The sequence below is a fragment of the Passer montanus genome, unplaced genomic scaffold (assembly GCF_014805655.1).
Source record: "Passer montanus isolate IOZ18808 unplaced genomic scaffold, ASM1480565v1 scaffold19, whole genome shotgun sequence".
NCBI classification, from domain to species: Eukaryota; Metazoa; Chordata; class Aves; order Passeriformes; family Passeridae; genus Passer; species Passer montanus.
The window spans coordinates 12955019-12980575 of NW_024366480.1; the positions used below are offsets into that span (position 1 = coordinate 12955019).

The window sequence follows — 25557 nt, forward strand, 5'->3', positions numbered from 1 at the left end:
TTGCCCAGCTCCGCTGCCCTTCTCTGGACACGCTCCAGCCCCTCAATGAACTGCGGGGCCCAGAACCGGCCTCACCACTGCCGGGTATAGGGTCTGTCACTGCCCTGGTCCTGCTGGCCACGCTGCTGCCGACATCAGCCGAGACGCTGTAAGAGCAGAGATTTAAGAGCAGTTTGCCACAGCCAACACGCCAGCAGGAAAAAAACAGGAAAGCGTAGGAGCGCGGCAGAGCTGGGCGCAGCTCCGCCCGCCCGCCCGGAGAGCGCGTCTGAGCCGTACCGAAGGCGACCGGGGGGCTCAGCAGCGAGTCCGCAGCCCGGGACTCACCGCCGCCACACGGACACTTGTCCCAGAACGAGGGTGAGTGAGGGGTGAGGGTGTCGGTGTCGGTGTCGCTGCCGCTCCCCGCCCTGCCGTTACCGCCGCCGCAATTTCAAATCCGCCCGCCCGGACGTCGCCCAGAGCGTCACACGGAACTGCGTCACGGCCGGGCCGCGGGCCAGCAGCGCGGCGGGCGGGACGAGCGGCGCTGGAAGCACGGGGAGGAGGAGCTCTGGAAATAGAGGGCAGGAGGGTCCCACCCCCCGGAAGGGCCATGGCCGTACGGCGACCTGGTCGCGCCCACGGTGAGTGTGTATCGGGCCGTGGCGAGCCTCACGCTTTTCTCCAGCGCCGAGAGTTTTCCTAGGGAAAAGCCCGAGCTCTCGGTCCCTGTGTGCTCGCGGGGATGGGAGTTGGGGTTCGGCTTCAGCAGCGCTGGGGCCGCGGCTGCCAGTGCCCTTGTGCCTGTATTACTGCGCCCGGGTGGTGTCATAGTGATTCATGTCCCTATATGTATATATATATATATACAGATAAATATGTAGATATACGTGTATGTAGATACAGTGTATGCACATATATATATAGTGTGTGTATATATGCATGTCTGTGTGTGTTTATGTGTGAATATATATAGCATATGTGCATATAGTGTGTGCATATATATAGTGTCTATGTAGTCTATATAGCATGTGTGTAACATAGGTGGTAAAGATATGTAGTGTAAATGAATGTATATGTGGTGTATGTACTGTGTATAGATATACACGTCATATAGTGTTAAGCATAATTGGTGTGTCAGAGGGCTGTTTTCTGACTTGTTAAAAAGAGTAAGCGCATACCGTATAAAAGTGTAAAAAGTCCTATAAAATTTAGTTGCTATAAAAAAAAAGTAGTGGTGTAGGGATGAACATAATAGGGAAATCAGCTGAAGTCAGAAATTGTAACAGAAAGTGTGCCCTGTGTGTGCATGGAAATGCCTGTGAGAAGATCGGTGCTAATTCTGTAAAGTGAATTCTTATAAAAATTCCCACAGGAGGAAGTTGCTCCAGGAAGGGCAAATGGTTGGTGAAGGCTGTGGTTTCAGGGAGCTGATTTTTCAGCCTGAAAAGGGGACGAACAATGTCTGTGGTACATCGTCTGACAGCGGGATGGCTTGTGGATCATCTCTCTTTCATCAACCAGTGTGGCTATGAGATCTGTGACTCCTCTGCACACCCTGGTGGTGTCACTCACAATACTTCTGTCACATCTACTGAAGACTGTCACAGTATTTCTACTTTTGCGGCCACCCCCTCATCAAGGGACAGTCCTGGAAATGCCCTAGAAACAGAAGGTAAAAGAGCAAAAAAGAGATATGTGTTTCGGGAGGAGTTCTTTGATATCTCTAAGCCCCATATAGCTGCAGCTCCTGAGGAGCAGCTGTGTCAGGGATGCTCTGAGGTGAGTCTGACAGACACAAAGGCCAACAGCTACAAAGAGGAATACCAAGAAGGAGCAAAGAGTGACACTGGAGATTCTCTTGCCACTGCTAGGAAGGTATGTTATCTGTAACACAGTAAATTACAGTAATCCATTGATAAATAATATACTACTAATATTGTTTTGCATACCTAAGTCTTTTTAGGTAGTGTAGAAGAGTGGAACTTCTGAGAATATTCCTGTGTCCCTCATGTCAGTAATGTACATTCTGTGTCTCATAAGCAGTGGATTGCTCCTGAAATCTCCTGACACTGGTTGTGGTCAGGTGCACAGTCTGAAGCTGTGGTAGCTGTTGAGATTGTGCAGATTAGCAAGTTGGAAAGGACAGTATGAATTTACTTTCAGTGTTGTTCAGTACTGTTCCATATGGACAAAAGAAAATAAGAGTCACTGGTCTAAACCAATAAATGTAATAATTTTTTTTTCTTTTATTGATAAATTGTACTTGGCATCTGAAACTTTTAGTATGGGCCCAAAAGAGGCATGAGCACAAACTGTGCACTAGGTGCCTTCAGATCCTAGTGCCATGAATAATTTAAAACAGCTTTAAGCCTAAGTACCATGTGAAAGCCTACAGCAGGTTCGGTATTTTCAGATCTTTTTGCTTATTTGACTTGCACTTGTGATAGAAAAAGAGATGGAAATTTTCTTCTGCTTTGAAAGGGTTTATTTGTAATTCAAGTGTGTTTGATTTCTTTTCACCTTTTATTTCATTGTGGAATGATACAGATTTTGTTGTTGGTGGTTTTTGCTAATTCTGCAGAAACGTAAAAGGAAATGTGTATTCAACCAAGGTGAACTGGATGCTTTGGAATACCATTCAAAGGTAAGGTGGAAAAAAAGTGTATTTTGCAAGTACCTGCTACTTAAATTTGGGTGTGTGCAGAGTGGAGGGCATGGTTGCAGACAAATTCTGGTTTTGTAGCTTGTTCCACTGGTGAAAAGTAGGAAAGGGAAAGTCAATCTATCCAAATCTTATTTGAATTTGTGCTTACAGCATATATCTTCTGTTACCATCTTGTTGCAAAGGTTTCATACCTTCTTGGTGATTTTTCATGGGCAGCTCCTCACAGCACTGACTCCTTCTTCTTGCCCTCCTCTGCACAACCAACAAACTCCATCTTACATCTCAACCAGCCAACCTACTCTCTTACAATACCCTTCCTAACTGGATCCAGCTGTGGCCTATTAAGGACAGGCTTGTTCTTAATGCTTGATAATTAGCACAGCTGTAACTCCTTAGGGGCCAGATTACCTTCACCACTGTCTCTATTCTCCTACATTCTACCTATCCCCAATTCCCTCTTTTCTTTTAATTACAAAGTTACAGTAACTCTAGAAAGTTATGTTCAAGTAAATTGACATTATAACATATTCACATATGTTACTTAGGACTAACAGTTCTATGAAAATTCCGGCACCGTATCACAGTAAGAACATATGTTTCTAAGGTCTGATTTTGTTTTGCTTTTCAGAATCTAGAACATCAACTTAAGGCTCATCACCAAAAACCCTAGTACTTAGACTTCTATGTCACAGTGAAAGTGTATGTCTCTAAATTCTAATTCAGTTTTGCTTTTTCACAGTATAGACCTGATTCATTCTCTAAATTCAGAGTACTTATCATCAAAATCTTTAGATCTATGCCTAATTGCCTAATCAAAGATTAACTCACGAGAATGAGTTAAACTAATGCTGTGTTTACTATCTTTTGCCCTTTGCAGAAGATAGTAAACCCAGTATAATCATCTTTTGTGTCATTTCTATTTAAGTTTGGAATGCATTTGTGCCAACTTTGATTTGTTACCCAAACTTAAAAAATGCACATGTCATTAGCAGACAAATACACCATAATAAATAATAGAGTTACTCTTTCCCCAGACCCCACTGCTGCTTTAATAATTCTCTTCCTTCCTTCTAGATTTTGTTGTATTAGTTGATCACTGCAAGCCTCTCTTGTCTTGCTGTGTTTTCCATTCTTCTAAAGTCTTATAAAGTGATTTCCAGGTGGCAGCCAAACCTGCAGCTGCCTTGCCCCCTTTTTGACTCTAAATTTCAGTTTTTTTTAACTTCTTTCCATATATGTAAATCTATATGTTCTGCACTCCATATGTTATTTCTCATTGTGTCCCCAGCAGTTCACCTGTACCTCAGGTGTCAAAATCTGTCAGGTCCTACCCAGGCAGCTTCTCCTGCTGCTCTCAATGCTGCACGGGGCTCCATCTCTGGCTGCACCTCACCCTACAGCCCACTCCCAATCACACCAGGTTACTGTGGAGATGGCCACTATACAATTTTAGAGGGCTGCTCTTACATGTTGTCTGTGCAGCTCTGACTCTGCCTCTCAGAGCTCCATGGTGCTTCTGTTCCAGTGCTCGTGTAGCAGTGACTTAGCAAACCCCTCCCCGTACTCCTCAGGGGTCATGCCATTGCTGAGGCACCCCCTGCTGCTGTGGCCATGCCATTTGCCACCTCTGTCACACAGCTTGTGTCCTGCTGCACACACAGCCATTCAGGGAGAGCCCAGCACCATCCTGGGTCCTTGACCAGGTCAGAATCACCAATTGTTGCCATCTTGTTGCAAAGGTTTCACACCTTCTTAGAGATTTCTCATGGGCAGCTCCTCACAGCACTGACTCCTTCTCCTCTGCACAACCAACAAACTCCATCTTGAGCAGCCAACCTGCTCTTTTACAATACCCCTCCTGATTGGATCCAGCTGTGGCCTATTAAGGACAGGCTTGTTCTTAATGCTTGATAATTAGCACAGCTGTAACTCCTTAGGGGCCAGATTACCTTCACCACTATCTCTATTCTCCTACATTCTATCTATCCGCATCTTCTATGTAGATACATGTGAAATTGCATCTGAGACATTGCGAAGAGCTGGAAGCTGCATTCACAAAGTAACTTGGACTGTTTAGACAACTGGACATTGTGTTGTGATGAGTTGACTATTAGGAATTGGCTGATTTGAAATTGGCAGTGTAACCTATAAGATCAGTTCCTCAGTGTTTCAGGACACTGTGATGGAGTTACTCAATTCTTTTGTGACCAAATGTGCTTCATAATATCTTATTCTGAAATTGAAAAAAAATTAATTTTTCTCTAACATTTCATATTGTCCTACTAAAACATTATGAATTAATTGGAATTCAATTCTGTATGCTTATGTCAGTTGTTTCTGTATGCTTATGTCAGTTATCTTCACCAGTTTACTGGTGAAGATACAACTGAATTACATTGAAGCGTAGTAGTAAATGGTAGAAATGCTATCTGTAGGTAATGTTTGATGTATTCTTACTGCTTTCCCAAGTAGTGATGTGAACCTGAATAGGAGCTACACTTGCTTCCTTTCCTTAGACAAAGGTTTAGTCATATTGGGCTTTTTGCTTAAATCTGTTCTGCTTGAACTACATTTAGATGACTATGTTTTTTTTCTTTTATATGGTAACGTCTTGTAGTAAACACGTGCAGCTTGCTGATACAGTGTAGAGGTCCTGTGGTTATTTTTGTGAATAAGGTGTGTAGAATCACCTTAAAGGAGAAAACTTTGAAGTTCAGCATCAACATGACTATGAAAATGCTAAGGCTAGAATAAAATCATTCAACAATAGAAATAAAGAAAGAAATGAAGATAAGAAGTTCGGTGCCTTGGAGGCCTGTATAACTTTGGTGATATTTGGTGAATATGTGGAAAAGACAGAGTTTGAAAAAATCTGTGACTCCAGTTAGCGTTTTAAATCATTCACAGATTAGAAAGTATTGGGTTTTTATTATATTTGTGTTATTAAAGGTTATAGCTCTGCAAGTTAACCCAGATTATTTTGGTACTTATTTACATATGTACATTCATAAAAATAAACCCCAACAACTGCAATTTCTTTTGTTTTTGCAAGCGAATCTATGAATTTCAGCTGTTGAATTCATTTGTGAATTTCAGTCAGTGTCAACATAGGGAACAGTACAAAATATGCTAAATTCCTTCAGCAGTGATTTGTTAAAACTCCTGCTTTGATTGCTGCATAGTCAAGAGACTTTGTCCACTTTTACTACCTGTGAGTTAACACATGCATGTAAGAAGGTATAATTTCTGAAGATATGTTTATTAATTGTGTTGAAGCAGTATGAACTTTTCTTACCACAAACCTAGGTACTAAATATGAATGACTCTACTCTCTGGTATCTAGAGGTGGCATGATTAAATTATAAAAAACAAAAATTTTTTATTCTCCTTCTAATAATCTGGGAATTGTAATAAAGTGCATTTTGTAAAACCCTCTTGTAATCTTGAAGATTCTATAGTCAGAAGCTTTTGAAACCGTGGTATAATGGCTTTTTACAGGGGCTTTAATAAAGCCCCAGTAATTGACAATGGACAAATGGATAAACCCACCTCACTGACAATCAAAACTCCTAAAGGCTCCATGATTTGGAAATAAAATGGGTCTCTGAATTTTGTGAAGGGGAGGTGCTGACTCCCCAGCAGGTGAATGACGGTGTATATACATCCAAGAATAGTGTCATCCCAGACTAACAGGCTATTTGAGACGTTTGCCACTTAGAAAAGTGACAAAAATGAAATTCTGATACTTTAATTTGATTTGCTGATTGTACTTCTCTATGACTGTAAAATGCATAAACTGTTGTTTTATGAAGTTAATTGAAATGACTGGAAAATGACTGATTTTTATATCCCAGTATACATTTCAATTAAAAAGATGTTCATGGGCACAGTAACTTGAAATTAAATTAGAATTTTAAATTAAACTTCAGATAATTGCTTTGAAATTTGTGTTTGGTTGAAACAATGATATTCCATGTCTGTTGTCTGAAATGTTTTATTCAGTAGTTTCTTGCTCTTTCTTTCTCCAGCCTTCTAGTTATTCTAACTTTTAACAAAAAATGAAAACCAACAACAGAAGTTAGTCCTGGTTTGGGCTGGGATAGACTTAGTTTTTCTGCCTGGTAACTGCACAGCTAATGCAGAGCAGGAGCGCTGCAAATGAAAAATAAACCTAAGACTTTTAAAAAGCCCCAGAGTTAGCATATTGGATGCTAAAGGTAGATGTGTTGCCCAGACGTCTGCACCCGGCTGCAGCTTTGTCCCTTCCAGCCTGGTCAGGATAGATCAGAAAACATCAAAGATTCTCATTTTGGGTTTAGCAGGAGGATAATGTTGACAGCAACAATTCAAACATCACTGTGCTAAGCCGTGCTTACCCTAAGTCAAGGAGTTTTCAGTTTCCTGTGCTCTGCCAGTGAGCAGGTGCACAAAGGAAGCTGGGAGGGAGCACGGCCAGGACAGGGACCCAAACTGACCAGAGGGATATTCCATTCATAGGATATCATGCTCACTGTATAAACAATGGGAGTTGGCCAGGAGCCATGGATTTGCTACTAAGGGATGGGCTGGACTTCAGTCAGTAGGTGGTGAGCAATATTATTGTGCGTCAGTTGTTTGTCTTGGGCTGTACTTCTCTCTCTCTCCCACTTTTCAATAATAAAAATAATGATAATAATTTTTTAGTTTCCGTTTTTAAACTGATCTTATAGTAGCCCATGAGGTTTGCTTTTTTCCCTTGGATTCTTCTCTCCACCAGGGATTGGGAGGCATGCGGTGTGAGCGAATGGCTGTGTGGTATTTGGTTGCCAGCTGGGGTTAGACCAAGACACACACCTTATTATAATGAATGCCTTTGTAGCTTTTGAGCCAATGATCTCAGTAACTGGCAAGGATCCTTTTCCCTGCCTGCAGATTGAAAATGTTTTGATTTCAGTTGCATTCCCTGGTCAAGTAAATACTTGAAAGATTTTTTTTTTTTAAATTTTTTTTTTTTTTTTGTCACCATACAGGTCAGGAAGCTCATTTGGGAAGGGACTTTGCATTTAGTCCAAGAGGGACTCAAAAGTGGTTTTCTTCACCGTACGACTGCAAAACTCAGTTGCAGGAAGAATAATGTTCCTCAGCACATTGTCTGTGGCTTGGCTGAATTATGTGAAATGGCAAAGCAGTTTCCAGCTGTGAATGAAAGTGACCATCAAGCTGTATGTGTGCTAGAGGAGGAAACCTCCACTGCAGAGCAGGACCTGCTTTCATGCGTTATGGAAAACAGCTCAAACTCTGCAAAGATAATTGTGTTAATGGGGCAGAAATACTTGGTGCCACCAAAAAGCAGTTTCCTCTTGTCTGATATTTCATGTTTACAGCCCCTGCTGAACTGTAAGTATCTTTAGGTGTTAGAATTTTTCCCTTTTCTCCTGCCCAAGAAGGGCACTTAGTGTCAAGATGGCTCAATTAACAGATTTTAGCATAAAGCATCTCACTGATAGTAAATGCTGCTGCAGGCTTTCACGGTGATATTTCTAACTTCGTGCAAATAGTTAAGGACTTTCAAAGGAATCTTAAGTGGTTAGAAATCATGTCATGAGGGGGTTATTTATCTCCAGGAGGCTCCTTTAAAGGTCTCAGCCAAAATACAGCAGTTTGTGAGCATATTCTGAGCCTCTGTCAGCACAGAAGTCATGTAAACACGTTGAATTGGGCTAGCTGTGCTGCTGGGTCCCCGTCCCACAGGATGAGCCACAGCAGTTTGTGAGCATATTCTGAGCCTCTGTCAGCACAGAAGTCACATAAACACGTTGAATTGGGACTAGCTGTGCAGCTGGGTCCCTGTCCCACAGGATGAGCATTTAACATAGGTAGGTCCATGCTGCTGCTGACGTGGTGGTCCTGCTGTCTTGGTTTTTAGCTAGGTTAGACCATGTGGGAGGGATGAGATAATGCACCATAAAGCAAATGTTCACTTACAGACTCATCCTGTTCAGTGGCAGGGTCTTTTTAGACTGGAATAAACTGGTCGTGGAACAAAGCCCAGTATCCCCCAGGGAAGATAACAGTTTGAGAGGCTATTGCACCCAGGTGGAGGGCAACCCAGGACTTAGTAAGACCACCAGTAGCAAACATGACTTGACTTTTCAGCTGCTGTGTTTCACAGCTGAGAGCATTGGCTTATGCAAAAATCAGTGACAGGGAAATGAGGGGATTTTAGAATAATCAAGTTCTCTGTAAAAGTAGATCAAAAGCTATCCAAGCCACTATCCCCAGCCCTAAGCTGACAGCATGCATCAGTCTTCAGTGCCATTCCATTAGCTCTCAAATTGGCCTTCATTACTATTATTTTTATCACTATCACTCACAGCTAGGCTTTTTTAGACAGTCTTACAGGAAAGATGTTGCCTGTGAGCAAGAGCTGGGCATTACTGCTCTACCCTCTAATCAGTAATTTTAGATTTTTTTAATTACACACAAGAAGAGAGGAAGCATATGTAATTTAGACATTATGTTTTTTAAATTTTGTTTTTTTTGTTGAGAATATCTATTCAGGAGGTAGAATTTTACTATCTAAATAATAATTTTGCATTTGAAGTCTAAAATCTGACTAGCTACCTGTTTTCATCTGTAGGAAAGAAGATTATTATCATTCTGCTACCACTCTGCACAGTGGAGCATATAAGATTCTCCATAGAGTTACAGAGCAGTCCAAGAAATCTGAGCAAATGCTTTTGAAATAAACAACAGCGAATGCTAACATAATGCCCTGACTGTAGACTTTTTTCTGAGTAAATCTGCTGTGCATTTTAATTATTATTTTTCTTCTTCCCTTCCACCTGTCAAAAGAGAAGTAATTCTTGCTGGTCAGTCCACTGTAAGGATAACACCTCTGGTGTTAAATGAATAATATGTAGTATGTAATATTGTAATCACATTTCATGAACATCAAATACTAAGCTGTTGTTCATACCATCAGATTAAATGAAAGAACAAACATGTTCTCTGGAGAAATAAAATTGGGGAGTTCTGTTTTTTCATGGATGTGTTCTGTATCTTCTATCCTCCAGCTAAAGTAAACTGAGCTTCTCCCATGAAAACTCTTTTGGTTTTTTTGCTCTTGTTCATTGATTCCCATTTCACACGCTGTGTTAGCTATCTGTCTTTCTTTACCTCCAATAGTGCAAAACAGTTTTCTAGGGCTGGCTTGAAGCTCTGCATGTCCCTGTTGGCCTGATAAAAGATCAAACAGGGCAGGAATCTTGCATTCAGGGCTGTAGCTTTTCACTCAGCTGGGTGCCTTATTGCATAGCTTCTGTTGGGAAACTTGGAAAATTTGAGGCTTGCACTCTGCTGTCCTTTTTCCCTGAAATTCCTAAAGATACTTACAATTTTTTTGAGGGATCTGACACAGACCACATAAAAATCCTTTCCTTAGGTAATCAGCCTAAAAATATTGAATTTTCTGGATATGATTATCTGAATTAAAACAAGCATGTCAAAAGTATTTTAACTTCTGATTTGGAAAGAACAGAAGAAATTTGCAGGTTTGATATATATCTGTTTTCATACATAGATATTTTTTAAAGCTACTTTACTAATTTTTCGTTTTTCCCCCCTTCATTTCACTTGCAGACAAGAAAAAATATGATGTAATTGTGATTGATCCACCATGGGAGAACAAGTCTGTTAAAAGGAGTAACAGGTATGTTTTATAGTAAAATGAAACAAACTTTGTCATCGTAGCTTACAAAGGGTAATTAACATTTTAATGTATTGATCCAATCCAGGACCAGTATAACTGTGAGACTGTAGCTCAAACTTGTACATATTTTCAAACATGCTTACCTTCAAATCTATGGACTGTCTTAGGTATTTCACTGAATGTGTTGGATACAAGATTGGCATACAAGATATTTGCAAGAGTAGATCTTAAATTATCTAGCTGGTGAGAGAATGTTAGCCCTTTACAAAGAAAGTATGGATTCAGCTGTTCTGTAGGGCCCAGATCATGCACATGTTAGTTTGTAATTAATAGGGTTACTTCAGTGGACATAAAGCTAGATAAATGTGTAAGTATTTCCAGGACTGAAATCTTGCTCAGAGGTTTGAGTGCATTTTTATTTAATTTGAGGTGTAACTTAAGCTTCAGTCTAATGTTTAGAAGAACATGATAATGCAGCAGTGAAATCCTCTAGTGCAATAGGAACTCTGAGTACTGTAGTTTTTGAAGTTATTAACTTAAATTTTTATGGGCTTCCTTCACTGCTGAGTAACATCATGTTTATGCTAGTGGAGTCCTCTTGATTACCATAGAATTGTATCTCTTTGAAAGAAGGGTAGACAGGAAATATGGTCTTGCAACTTTCTAGAATGAAGTTCGCTGTGGCTTTTGATGCTTATTATGAAGACATAATTTGAAGATGTACAGACTGATGTGTAGGCTTTCCTTTGAAAGCCCTTCAGAAACCTCTGTAAACTCATTCAAATGAGACATTTCTCATTCAGAAATGTCTTTCTTGAGTATATAAGTTACTCAGAGAATAATTGTAGTTACGAGCCTAAGTTAGTCACCAAGATCCTTTCTCCCTTATGGAATAAAGGCAAAGAGTGGAGGAGCTATCACTGCTCATAATTATCTTGTTGGCAGCTAATCATTGTGAAGCATTTCTCATCTAGGTGAATATTTTCTCCTCTGGACAGTCCAGGGGGTATTTGGATTTTATCCTTGTTCACTGTTTCTCACTGTAGCATTGTTTAGGGTCCTGGCTACCCACACAGTGGCTGCCAATTTTCATTAGGCAGTGTGCCAATAATTTTGGTGTTGCAATGTGTAGATTCCACGAGCTGCAGTTTATTGATAGTGTAGAATTGCATAACGAAAAAAAAATGGTAGAACAGGACAGGATCTGGAAAGCATCCTGAATTCACCAGTGTAGCTTTCATTTAGCTCAGAAAAGTGCAGAATGGATTTGAATAGCCTAGAATTCTACCATGGCTGATAATTTAAAAAAATGAACAACTTGTGAAAATAATTGGAGAAGTTATTATCTCTAATGACCTCTTCACTCGCCATTCAAATTAGTGTGACTCACTTGTCATTTTCATTCAGAAGAGAGTTATTATGAGAAGTGAATACTTTTACTTTGCCTAAGAAGCTGCTGTTCACTAAATAGCTTTGTTCTGGCGCAAAGATGAGAATATTGAGTTACATCTGGTAATTCTTAAATGAAACATGGGCTTCTACACTTCAGAGTCACAACTAATAATGCTTTATTTTGAAAGATAGTGGAAATATGTAGTTCAAGGTTCTGCTCAGTAAAACCTATATACATGCACTAATGATTTTATATAAAATCTCTCAGAATTGTCCACTGGGTGTCAGTCTTGAACTATTTTTATGACTTAGATTGGAGACAGGAGACAATTCTTGAAGGAGATAGAGAGATAGACAGGAGATAATTCTTGAAGTGACTGGTCTGTGTAATTTTTAAATCCATTTGTTCTGCTTTACAATTTTTATGGTTGGTATATGCTAATTTGCTTTCTCACTTTACTGGCATAGGTACAGCCACTTGTCTTCATGGCAAATCAAGCAGATTCCTGTGCCAGCACTAGCTGCTCCAAATTGTCTTGTAGTCACGTGGGTGACTAATAGACAGAAGCACTTACGTTTTGTTAAGGATGAACTTTATCCTCACTGGTCAGTGAAAACACTTGCTGAGTGGCACTGGGTAAAAGTAAGTTCTTCATTTATTTTGTTACTTTCTTGGAGACTGAGAAGACTTGCACTATGACACTTTGTGTTCTTCTAATTTGTCTGTTTACGACTATTTGCTTGTGTATTTGAAAGCTGTGATATCAGTATCCTCCTTTTTATAAAGGAAAAGGTCTTGGAAAATTATGGAATATTAACATTTTTTACTGTATATTTTTAACTCTCTTGTGTCAGATTACTACAGCTGGAGAATTTGTGTTGCCTTTGGATTCTTTGCACAAAAAACCCTATGAAGTTCTCATATTGGGGAGAGTTCAAGGAGATGTAAAGGAAGCCTTAAGGTATGTCAGGATATTTATGGTAAATGTCTTTTTTTTGCAGCTACTAGGATTTCCTTTGTATGTATCACTTACTCGTAATGCAGTATAATGTCCCAAAATCTCTTGGCTGAGTGGACCTAAAGATAGCTTTATTAGCTTTGGAGTAAGGGAGTGCCTTAGTGAGACTAAAGAATGGAACCCCCTGACTGTTCCTGCATCTGTGGTCTTGAGAAACAAGATCCAAACTTTTTTGGACAAAAGCCTTGTGGGCAGGGTTTCCTTTGCTGACATGTTCTCTTGGATCACGAGTCCTTTGCACAGGCTGATGCCATTTTGGGGGTGCTGCTGTTGTTCCACACATGACGACGTGCAGGACTGCATTGTTTGTTCTCAGTGGCTTTGCATGGCTATTGTAAACCGTGTTTTGGCCAAAGCCTCAATGATTGCATAAACTGTCATTTTGTATATTATGTCTGGGCAGCATTTAACTTCCCTTGGACTTCCCTGAAGTTTGTGAATGAACACTCTTTGTGTTATCTCCCATCTCAAATAACTCTGCAAGAGCTGTAGCATTACATTGGGTTAACATTCATTCTCATGTTTATTTTATTTTCTGATTTATATGACAGGAAATCTGAAGGTGTTCTTCCAATTCCAGAGCATCAGTTGATTGTCAGCATACCCTGCAGTCTGCATTCACATAAACCTCCTCTTGCTGGTATGTTTTGGTTTTTTCTCCTAATGTTTCTGTAGCACAGTGATCTTGAATTCCTCATTATGGAATGTACCTAGAAATGCCTTAATTTCCCATCAGTCAAACAATTTTACTCAACAGAACTTGAGGTTCCTCTAAAAGTGTTCCAAAGCACCTCAGTCCTGGTCTCAGAAAATTAATGTGAAAACTAGAACTTCAAGTAGTACTGTGAACATTTTGGGTAGACATAGAAAAAATGTTGCCTTTTTCAAAATTTATCTTTTAAATGCTGCAAGACCAGTTTTACAGATACTTCATATATGAAGTTGTGACAAATGACCTAATATACCTTGTGAGGGAGAGAACTTTGGGAATACATAAAATAGGAAAGCAGAAACCTCTTTCTTTATTATGTCATCCTCAAATAAGTGTTTACATATCTGCATGAATTGATTATATGCCTGCAGTATAATTATGCCTATAAATCAAAAAACTTAACTATTTTAAGACTGCTAACAAGAGGCAAAAAATAAGGCATGCCCTGCTTGGTTCTGAGGAGTTGTATTTCACCCACTGAAGTTGTATTTCACTCACTGAAATTGATGCAGTAATTCCAGCCAGCCAGTTAGTGTGGGTATAAATTCAATGTTTTAGAGCTAGTCCAAAGAATTGTTCTGGAGCACTTCTGCTGATTTTGTCAATAGGAAGGGGTATTTCTTTCATCATTACAGCAGCGTAGAACTTTACAAGGCTGTGGTAAGAAATATGTTTAATACCTCTCACAAAATAGATTACATCCTCCACCAAAGGGAAAGCAATGGGTCTGCAAATATTCCAGGTGTTTTGTATTCACATCAGAAAAGGCAGGTAGAAGAAATGTTTAATGCTCTTGGAGAGGAGAGGTGTCACACTTTGCTTCACTGATATGCTTTCCTTTTTCTCTTCCCAAGAGGTAGAACTTCTCTTAATCTGAACAATTGTTGTACCTTCAGGGATGCTCTAACATCTGTGTTTGGGGGCTTGTGTTTATTGAATTACCATATGTGTATATATATATATATATATATATATACATATACACACACCCCCTTGTTAAAAAACTAGTAGGAAGAACATACTTTGGTTAGCTAAAAATAAAAATAAAAAAAAGAAGGGCAGTTCTAGGAGGACCTTTGTGCCATCCTGAAGCCACATCTTCAAGAATTAGGGCTACAGCAGGGGTTATATGTGTTGATTTAAGCTAATGAACAGTGGGGTGGTTATTTATGAGGCTGTCACCTGGGGTCTCTTTAGCAAGCCAATACTTAGCAGCAAACTTGGACACAGACAGGAAACTTGTGAGGTATCCAAGGGTGCAAACCAGCAGTTTGGATGTATTATGGAAAATTTTAGTGCAACAATGGTCCTCGGAACAATTCTTTTGTAGGGCAGAATCTAGAAACCATATTGGAGAATACTTTATAAATTGTAACCCTGAGTGACTTTGAAGGAACTGTCCTTCCTAATTTCTTCTGTGTATTTCATAAGTCTTCACTTGAGTGATGGGATTTGATAACATTGTGCTGCATTTATGTTTGTCTTTGAAAAAATGAACTTGTTGTGGAGCAATATGAATGATTTAAAAGTTTTTGTGAAGATCCACGTATAACGTACAAGGTTTTTTTGCAGTCTGTGCAGAATATGGTTATGTAATGAAAAGGTAGACCATAAAGCAAAAGCTGATTGCTGATGCTTTGACTTCTGTGCTGTACAAGCTGTTGCTTTCATGACCAGGCAATATTCTCAACCAGTCAGTAGAGAGCAGCTGAGCTACATCCTAGAGGGGTTCAGAGGAAATTTGAACAGAAGCAGAGATTTGGTAAGGGGGGAGAAGGACACTTGATGAGTCACACACATTCTTTATGCTTTGTTTAAGTAGTAACAAAGCCAAAAATATTAGTATTTACTGATGCTGTCTGGCACTTTGTTTCTTATTACGACAATAAAGGTTGTATGGTGGTACATATGTAGCCACTTAATGACTGATTATAAGAGTTTATCTCTCTGGGGGAAGAGAAAGATGTAAATTAAAGTAAGCCATCAAAAAGAGATGTTTGTGTTCCTACAGTGCATTTAACCATGAAATTGCAACTGTAGGGGTTTTTGGTGATGCATGTGCTGTGTTCAATGCTTACAGCTCTAATATGTCATTGTAAATGTATTTAAGCTGCTTTATGCAAATGTGTTAAAATCAAATTTTATTACTCCAGGTTTTGATTCACATAACAGCAGGTTTTCTTCCTAATTCAATTCAATGGTGGTCTTTGAGAGCACAAAAGATACTCTGTTACAGATGTGTATGAAGTTCTACATAACTTCACCTTTTTTCCTTTTCCTGTATTATAGATTGTTCTTGTTACAGCCATTGCTCTTCTAGTTTATAAGTATATGCATTTATTGTTAGAAAATAATACTGTTGTGTAGGAATTTGCCTAAAAGCAGTGGAATTAATTCTTGGCTATGTTCTAACCAATTTGCATATATTCAGCAGAACTGTGCAATGAGGAGTCATGGGAGGTCCCTCCTCTGTAGCAATGATGGTTTATTAGGCCGTGTTATACAGGTTTTATTGGAACGAAAAAAAGTAAAAAAAAAGAACTAAAAAAAAAGTAAATGCCTTTTGTTTCCTTATGGGCCTTGTGGAGCACTTGCTGTAAGATTAATTGATTGGTACATCAGCATCTAGGTTTAACTTGAAGTTCAGGAAGGATGTGGTGCAGATCTTTCAGCTGGATTTCAGATAATTTTCTGGTCCAGGGTTTAGACAAATTGGGCAATAAGGACCTCTATGTTGCAAACTCTTTTGAAGGGTTATTTTAAACTGAGATAACTTGTGCTTTGTGCTTTGCATGGCTCACTGATCAGGCAGTGAAAAAGCAGACAGTTATTTTCACTTTATATATCCAATTTGTCAATGCAGAACCTGCATTTTTAGGCAGTGGAAGTTCAGTAAATAAGGAGAAACTGTCGCTTTTTTCAAAGATAATTCTTTAGCTCATTTAAACATTTTCAGGAGCATGCAAGTTCAATATGTGTCTGGGATTAGGAGTATGCAGGTGTATCAAGTCTCCTGCCTGGCCACTGGATTGTGCTTCAGAATGAAGCGGGTTTTCTGGAACTGTTGTGTCTGCCAGCTGGCTTTGTGCTCGCTTCACATGTCCTAGGGCATTAGGTGCTCACCTATAAGTACCTGAGTTGCTGTCATAGTGCTTGTGACACCTGCAAGTGATAAAGAACAGGCTGTTTATCATCTATTTAACTGTTTTCCTGTCAGTGGTATCTGTAAATGGGTAGAAGTAATTGTGTTCTGGGTTTTGTTTTTCAATCTGTTCCTGTGGTAGAAAAACTCAATACTTAATTTTTCTACTGATGGAACTCCTCTAAGCTGTTTTCACATGAAAAAACCCCAAGGGTTTGCTTGAGGGCTGCAGATCAGATCCATGTGTCTTAAGATAGCCTACTGGTAATGTAAAGGTCTAACAAAGAAGACATAATTTGTGGCTTAAACACTGATTTTTTCCAATTTGAAGGAAACCAATGTAATGAGATTTTAAGCCAACAAAATTCAGCTCTTTTGATATGGTAATTTTGTTGCAGTGCAAGTTACTGCCTGATGTGATTATGTAAATGCCTACAACCTAGCAATGAAGAATCATACTATAATGTGATCTCAAATTATATGTAATATGTCTGTTTTTTTTAAAAAGCCCTCTAAGTTTAAAAATATGCTGTCTCTGCCAGAAGGAGAGAGGGAGATTCCTGCGACTTCTTTTTAAATTCTAGAACCAAATTGATAGAAAGACTGGCACATGTTTTGTGCTTCTGTTGAACTGATTGGTTTCTTTGCTACCTCTTTTTTGCTTTCTGTTGAACCAGTCTTTGAGGCTGGTTGAATCTCTGAAATGTGCTTTTCAAATTTGCTCTTTCAGGCATGAAAGTTTTTGGTGCCTATTAAAACTGCTTTGGATTACTGAACCTAATGCTATGATGATTATTTTTAACTTAGGAATTTTAAGATCTATCACCTCTGTGGGCGATCTGTTCAGTGTTTCAACACCCTCATTGTAAACAATTGTTTCCTTATATCTAGTCTGAATTCATCCTATTTTAGTTGAAAATCTTTATCCCCTGTCCTATTCCTGCAGGCCCTGCTAAAATAAGCTTATTGCCTTCTTTCTTATAGGCCCCATTTAAGCATTGAAAAGCAACTATAAGGTTTCCCTAGAGCCTTCTCATCTTCAAGATGAACAACCCCAACTCTGAGCTTGTCCTCCTAGGAGAGGTACTTTGGCCCTCTGATCAAATTGTCAGCAAATTATGCACAAGAAATTCTTATCTTAATGGAGCTGTGAAAAGAACAATAAATTTTACCACTTTTTTTGTTATGATGTGTTTGCAAAATAGTATTAAGCAAGTACTCATAAGTGGTGTCTAATTAGATGAACACCCACGACACCAAACAGTGCATGAGTTTTCTGTCAGAACGTAAATTTTCCTCTAAACTTCCCAGACTCTTCTCTGCAAATGCTAGATTTGTTTAAACATTTTATCTTTTATAAAAGAAACAGGTTTTTGGAATAAGATTCCTTCCAGTAGCAGTATTTTTTAGATTAAAAGCTGCCTTCGTGATAACTCATCTGAGACATTCATGTGACATTTGTTAAAGATTGGGGGAAGGCGAATAGATTTTTTTTTTTTATTTTTATGCCAAAATACAATAAAGCTTGGAAACACCCATTAAAAATATTTACAGAAAAGTTTTTAATATATTGGAGCTTTGGAAGAGATGATCATGTAGGTAGGAAATGCATCTTGGGTTGGCTAACACCTAGAAGGTGAACTGAGTGCTCATCTTTCTGCAACAGGAGCAATCCATGGCCTGATCAGCTGGAGTCTCACATAGGGCATCTGTGACTGGTAAACTTGATGCAAAAAGTCAGTACTTGGATTGCACCAAAAAAAAGAAAAAACATTTTCTTTCATACTTGGGTGTATGTTGACTGGATATGTTTTTGCTTTCTGCTGTGATCATATCTGAAGAGACTGAGCAAGGCAGCAAAATGTTGACCTTATGAGCTGTACTTTTGAGTGACAGAGATTCAGAAATCACGGCAGGTCTGATCTAAAAATGACCAAAGTATCCTTTGGAAAAGGATATGTTTCCATAATTTTTCTTCTTTTATCTTCAGCAGCAAAACAAAAAACTTAATGCAATTTTTAGTATAGATAAGTTTTTCATTTTTTCTGCCTTCTCTGTGTTGAGTGCTCCTTATGTTTTTGTACACAATGTTTTTGTAGCCATTTCATGAAACCTAGTTAAGGGGTTGCTCAAACCAGCCACAGACTAAATGGCTCTATATGACAAGTAACACATTTAACAATAAACTCTTTGCAATAATACTTTTCAAGCAAAATGCAAGATCTTTTTCTATCACTCCAAGAATACCAGTCATGATCAGTGACACAGTTGATGTTAATGACAGGCATCTTTATATTTGGATTTAGGCAGGAAAAATGCCTAACTGTAAGAGAAATTTGAGATATATGTTACTAAATAACAGTAACGGTTATAGAAATATCTCCTCAGCTGCCAGATTGATATTGGGGGAGAAAATAGTTCCTGCATTTTTACATCCATTTTAGTGCTATACTTATTTAACTGGTGTTACTTTTAACAGTTGTCATTACAAAAATGCATTTTTCCCCTTTAAAGTACAGAGGAAAAGAGAGTGTGCTCTTAATTAAGAAAAGGGTTTATGTATGTATGTATGCATTTATTTATTTATATAAATATTGCCTCCATGTTATTTGAGCTAAGTGAGGCTTTAGGAGGTCTTTGGTTGATGTTAGTAAAAAAAAATTCAGAACTCATCTATGCAGAGGCTGAAATAAATCCTCCTTCCCTTTTGCTAAATGAAAACCAATAAATCAAGGCTATTGAAGGCCTTGACAGTATTTTCCAGAATCTCAAGGGCATTTATTTAAGATTACTTTCTCACTATAAATAGTCCAGCTATTTGATGAAACCTCTGAAATTAATTTGCTGTCTCTCCCTTTTTTAATAAAACATTCATTTTTTTCATATGCTAGCATCACAGGGGAGGTTTTACTTTTTTACTGTTGTTATTTGTGCCATTGTCATTGTTGTTTTCTTCTTTTTTTCCTTTTTTCTCTTGCACAGCAGTCCTGACAGAGTTTATCAAGCCAGATATGGAATGCTTGGAGTTGTTTGCTCGCAACCTACAGCCTGGCTGGACCAGCTGGGGAAATGAGGTCTTGAAGTTTCAACACATTGATTATTTCACTCTTCTGCAGAATGAAAACTGAGCAGGGTCTCAGACATCTATACCTTCTGAAATTCCACATGTTCCCAGGGGACTCTTGAACTTAGCTTTATTACTGATGGTGCACCTAAAGGTAATGTAAATAAAACAAATTGCATTTTAGTTAAAATTCTTTAAGTGACAAGATATTTGTTTAATGCTATCTCCCCTCTGTGCAAGGTGGTCCCTTATTTTTATGATCTGAACATATTTAGATACTGATGTTGTTACCAAAAATCAGTAAAGATAAAACTCCTTAACAGCAGTGTAGCATTAAGAAGCAGGCATTCTTTATTTGGCCAGATGCATGAGGGAGTATCTTCTCTGAAATATTGTGTATACTGATTACAGAGAAAGCTTCTGTTTATATGCTGTATATTACATACATATTCATTGACCTTTCTGAATAACGTACAGATAATAATAGATATTATTATCATCATATACAGATGATAATAATTTCCCCAAAATCATTAACATATGTTCCCTCCCCTTTGCACACATGTTCTTCACTAACAGGGGTTTCTTTGGTGGTTCCTGGTGGTCAGCCGCCCCAAAATCAAATTTGACCATCCAGTGAACTGGTAATAAAAGTTGGCATAACTGGGCTGGTTATTGTGCAGTTTTCCTTCTTGGCCAATGTTTAACATGACCCTAGAGAATAAGCCTTTTGTGGTTCTACAGGCTTGTGGTTTTTGAAGAATAAGCATATTAACCCATCAGGTTAACTTGGTGGGTTAAAACAATTTTTTTATCTGCCAACAATGTTAGAGTGTAACTTTCATCCCTGTTCTTTTTCAAACTTCAAGAAAAGAAAGATATTTTAAAGTATTCTCACTGCAGCTGTCAAATCTGAGCTGATAGCACATTGCTGCTTCTGTAATGTGGCTCTTATGCTATTTTTAAAGAATTATAATGTATTGTTTTTCAAGAGTCAATGGAAGTAAACAATTTGGAATGATGCATGTTTTCTTAAAGTTTTTTTTTTGCAAAACAATGGATTTTAAACTAAAATAGTTACGAAGGCAGTGCATCTTCTTGCATATTTGTATGTATCTGTCTGCCTCAGAGAAAATAAAAGAAGCAGTGCTTATATTTACTGGCACATGAATTCTTGACTGACCATGTTCTATGTAAAATTATCCTTTTAAAACAATCAGTAATTCTGTCTTTGTGTATATTAATTTTTGGACTACATTGTAAATGATCAGTCTCAACATCTTAAAAATTCGGAAATTTTAACAGATTATATGTATTTTTTAAAAGATTGTTTCCTTATGTTCTGGAACATTATAAAGCCATGCCAGTGAGCTGTATTTTTCAGCTAACAGAAAAATGATCCCTTAAAAAAAAAATTAAAGAATTGTACACTTTGTATATACTTTGCTGTGCTTAGATTTATTTTGAAAAATACAAAGAAAATGTAATGAGGCCTCTGCCACATACTCATTTATATATTTAGCAGTAGAGTCAGAGGTGCTGGACAAACTGATTTTCCTGGTGGCAGGTTCCTGAGTTCTGACTGTTCATAATGGAGAACAAAATACATTGCCTAACTTCTTTACCTTCATTTCCATTTTGATAGCTTGGTGAGCCGTGAAGATTTTTTAAAAGTTAAACTTCAAATGTTAGCAGAGTATTTTTGATAATTTTGTAATAAAGATAAAAATAAAAACTTGTGTCTTATTTGCAGTTTCTTTATTAGCGTTCAATTCCGTGTTTTGCCTATTGGAGCAGTGGAGTTAATAAACAAAGAAAATGCTTTTTTCTCCCTCCCCCAACAGTTAAACATACACTCAAAATAAGTAAATAATGTAACAGTGGAAGTAGTTACCCACTAAGATGCTTCTTGCTGCATGATTTTATTTTCTCTGCATTTTAAACTGTCAATATATAAGCAATCTTACCTACAGCTACAGCTCTAGGGACAGAAGGTTCTTTATTTGCTTTTAGTTTTAGAAGATATTCCCTACCTGGAGCTTTTGCTTTCCCAGTCCGAATTCCCCTGCCCTCCCAAGATGCTCTCATCCAGTGCTAAATGATGTATGGGATTCAAGCATGGAATAAATGATAACTGCTGCACTTATCTTGTTTTCTCTTTGTACTCTGCAGAACAGCACAAGAAATGACAATGTTGTCTGTTCCACATCCGCTGCTATGAACAACTCCAGATTATCTGTTTAATTCCAACTAAAAGAAAGATGAGCAATCTTAAGAGATCAAGAAACTACCTTTCTCCTTGAGCTAAGCAGCAGAATCCTTCTAAGGGAATACCCTTCTTTAGGCTTGTTAAGAATTGATGACCTTATTAATTTGCCTATTCTGTGGAGTCCCTTTGCAAATAGTGGCTTTCTAGAATCCTAGAATAATTAAGATTGGAAAAGACCTCTAAGATCAAGTCCAGCTGTTAACCTACTATCACTGTGTTCACCACTAAACTGAAGCAGCTGAGCAGCTACTTCCAGCACCTGGGAATCCAGCCTCCTAAGTACGGCTTGTATGTAGAGGACTTGTGCAGGCAGAGTCTAAGCTTCTCAGGCTAAGTCAAACGTTGAAGATTGGAACTTGTGTCATACCTGATCTTTTCCTAAATAGTTACAAAATTGTGCCTTGGACACCTGTTTGCTGCTCTGGCCATGAAGAATATGACAGAAGTGGTGTTCCATATCTGCAGCCAACCTGGAACCATTGCATTTTCTCAGGAGAAGAAAGCCCGTTGCTAACTTGGAAATCTCATGGTGGTATTAGCAGTTGATAGTTTGAATTGATAGGATCATCTAGGGTCATCTTTTGAACATAATTATTTGCCTGTTACGCTGAATTAATAGTTTGAATAGCCCCTTACACTTTTCCAGTTCTCCAAGACCCCAGCTGTTCCTAACCAGCCATCAGATTGTTCAGTGTCTGTCAAAAGATTCTTCTGAGGCAGAATCTGCAGCATACTCAAAGATCAGCGATGAGTGAAACCAGCTAATATAACAAGAAAATTTAAGATCTGGTTTCCTTTTATGTTATATATGTCAATTGCTCAGAGGGAAGAATGCTCTCTTGTTGTGTCAAGCCTTGTATAAAAAAGCAAACTTGCTCTGAAGAGTTTACAAAGTTGGTAAGAAATGAAAGAAAAAGGGAGAAGATAAGGATGGAGGAATACAAGATGGTAATGAGATGTTAAAGGTGTATTTAATAAGTATGAGCCTAGGTATTGTGCACATCTTCAGTGTTCCTAAGGAATTGTAAGGTTGTTTCCCCTCTTTTAAATGGGATTTTCTTCTTTTGTATTCTTGTATCACACATTCAAATAAAAAATAGGTTAAGTGTGTATTTTACTTACATTAACAAAATAAAAGGGTTTTTTAAGCTATAAATTCTTGTGGCAGCTTGGAGAAGTGACAACTGTGATTAGTCAAGAATTTTCAGAAAGCATGTTTGGTACATCTGTTGTTTTAGCAGGACAATGATAAAAGTTTCTTTGGCTAGGTGTTCTCTACTATTTAAAGCCTTTTAAAATTATGTCTTATTGCAAAAAACACTCAGTTACATTACAAAAAGAAGTAATTTTAAGCTTTTTCTATATGAAGAGTACATCAAGTATCATAATCAAACTTTTATGAATCTTCAGGTTTGAGTGTGATTTTGAAATGTCAAATTAGCATATGACCTTTACTTGTATTTTTAAACTTCTGTGAAGTAAAAAGAATTATACCAGTAAGATGTATTTTTGGAATAATGATTGCTAGGCATGTACTCCTGTGGAAACAGCAAAACTTCTTCTGCAAGATTAAACATTATTAAAGAAGTGAGGTACGTGAGGAGGTCGTACCTCTTCATAGCATTCAGCTTGGATATGTGTCAGCAGCAGCAAAGAGTTGACTTTTAAAAATAGATTTCCAAATTACGTAAACAACTATAAATTACAGGAGATAAATACCTTGATAATTGCATTCATTAGCTTCAACATACCAATAAAGACTTGCCTACTGCTTTGTTTGGATTGGACATAAGAGGAAGAGAATGGAAAGTGTCTGGAGAATACCAAGGGGTATGAGGTATTTTCCAGTTGCTGAAAGAAATCTTGGTCCCAGCTGGCAGGTTTTTTCACAGAATCATAGAATAGTTTGATTTGGAAGGATCTTTACAGGTCATCTAGTCCAACTTCCCTGCAATGAGGGACATCTTCATCTGGATCAGGTTGCCAGGAGCCCTGTACCCAGCCCTACCTGACCTTGAATGTTTTCATGGGTCTGCCAGTTTTTAGTGGAGAGAATTGTATATGTGCATATGTGTGTGCAGCCAAGCTGACCTCTTGGAGCAGTGTGAACCAGTGGTATACAGTGCTTTGAATAACAACGATATTTGCATTGCTAGAAATTTAATATCACCATATTTTTATTGTCAGTGTCCTAATGTTACCAGTTTGTGGGGAAAAGGTACTATTTATTTGGTTACAGATGCCCCAATACCATACATGTTTTGAAAGCTTTCCTGGGGACTGTTTAATGGATGTATTTTTGCTTGGTAATCTTCTGGAAGCATCACATTGGCACTGATGAGTGAACAGCACAGCAGCTGCCAAGGTGTTCCCGTGACCCTGGCCACATCTCAGAAGCATGGGAAGCCTGCAGGGGGTTGGGTGTGGTTCCATGGGTTCTTTGGCTGCCTCAATGTGCCTTAACATCACTAAAATGACATCAGAGCTGTTCTAGTGAGTCTTGGTTCCTTTGCTGGGCCTGGCTATGATGATTTTAATTCCTGGCATAAAGGAGTTGAGGTTATCACCTTATCAGGGTTGTTCTTCAAGTAGCCTGAAAATTTTCTAAAGTTGCTTTTTACTTGTGAACATTTTTTATTCAACCTGCTGAACTTTTGGTGTGCTGCAGAGCCTGGGCTTTCAGCTTTGGTTCTGAGTCTGCCACATGGGCTGTTTTGGGATTAGAGAGTCATGGGCCATGCTCTGAGGTCTGAAATTCAAAATGTCTCTGGTCTCCAGACATCCAGGCATTCTTGGAAGTACTCTGGCTGCCAAACTGCAGGCAGAGCTCTGTAGTGGTCCTCCCTTCTGGCTTTTTGGCTTTTTAGCTGCCTGTCTTATGAAAAGAAGGGCTGGAGGCAGAGCTCTGTAGTGGTCCTCCCTTCTGGCTTTTTGGCTTTTTAGCTGTCTTATGAAAAGAAGGGCTGGGAGGCACTGTTGACACTGGGGTCTTGACACTGAAATCACAGTGCCTTCTTAAGAAATGTGTCATCTTCCATATTTTCCCTGTGATGAGAAAATCTGAAATGTCCATTACTTGTTTCAGACCATTTTTATATTTCAGTTAGTAGTTTGCATTTACTTACAACAAAGTAAGTCTGACTTTCCATAAGCTCTGGTTTTTCGGCTTAGTTCTTCCTTCCTCCTTCTCTATTTCTCATGTGGTTTTCTTCAATCTAATATTCATTTACACATTAGTAACTTTATTTTGTTAGATATTTGTTACTGGAGGTGCCTTTGGATTTCTTTTAACTGTTAGGAAGGCTTGTCTGTAAAATTGCATGGTTTGAATTTGTTTGTTGCCTGTTTCCACAAACAGCTGTAGATATCAGAGTGTGGCATGGGATTGGAACCATGAATCCCATATGGCATGGGATTGGAAACATGAACACCACATCTGGTGATTAGGGGGGAATGAGGGGCTACTTAGTGAATGTAAGCCAGAGGATGAAAAGTTGTGGCAATAGCAATATTGGCTGCTGCTGCAAGAACATAAAATGTGCAAGCCACATGAGAGAAAGGTGTGATTTCTCTGTTGTGTTGCCTAATTTGTAAGTAAAAAAGTTAAATAGGACAACAG

At 38.5% G+C, this 25557-nt stretch overlaps 1 protein-coding gene across 3 annotated transcripts; it reads left to right on the top strand.

The window, feature by feature from the left end:
- Positions 1 to 524: 524 nt before the first annotated feature.
- On the top strand, positions 525 to 24589 carry METTL4 (methyltransferase like 4). Of its 3 annotated transcripts, none has more exons than XR_005627189.1 (10): positions 525 to 626; positions 1358 to 1860; positions 2567 to 2629; positions 7660 to 8026; positions 10271 to 10340; positions 12201 to 12375; positions 12588 to 12694; positions 13303 to 13391; positions 19591 to 19823; positions 21842 to 24589. XR_005627189.1 is itself a non-coding variant. In XM_039706292.1 (9 exons), the coding sequence occupies exons 2-9, from the start codon at positions 1444 to 1446 to the stop codon at positions 19731 to 19733; spliced, it is 1434 nt and encodes a 477-aa protein (XP_039562226.1). In that variant the 5' UTR covers positions 525 to 626; positions 1358 to 1443; the 3' UTR covers positions 19734 to 21421. The 3 variants fall into 3 exon arrangements, 1 of the variants encoding a protein (XP_039562226.1); XR_005627188.1 differs by having other exon boundaries at positions 19588 to 19823; positions 21842 to 24588; XM_039706292.1 differs by lacking the exon at positions 21842 to 24589 and having other exon boundaries at positions 19588 to 21421.
- Positions 24590 to 25557: the final 968 nt, after the last annotated feature.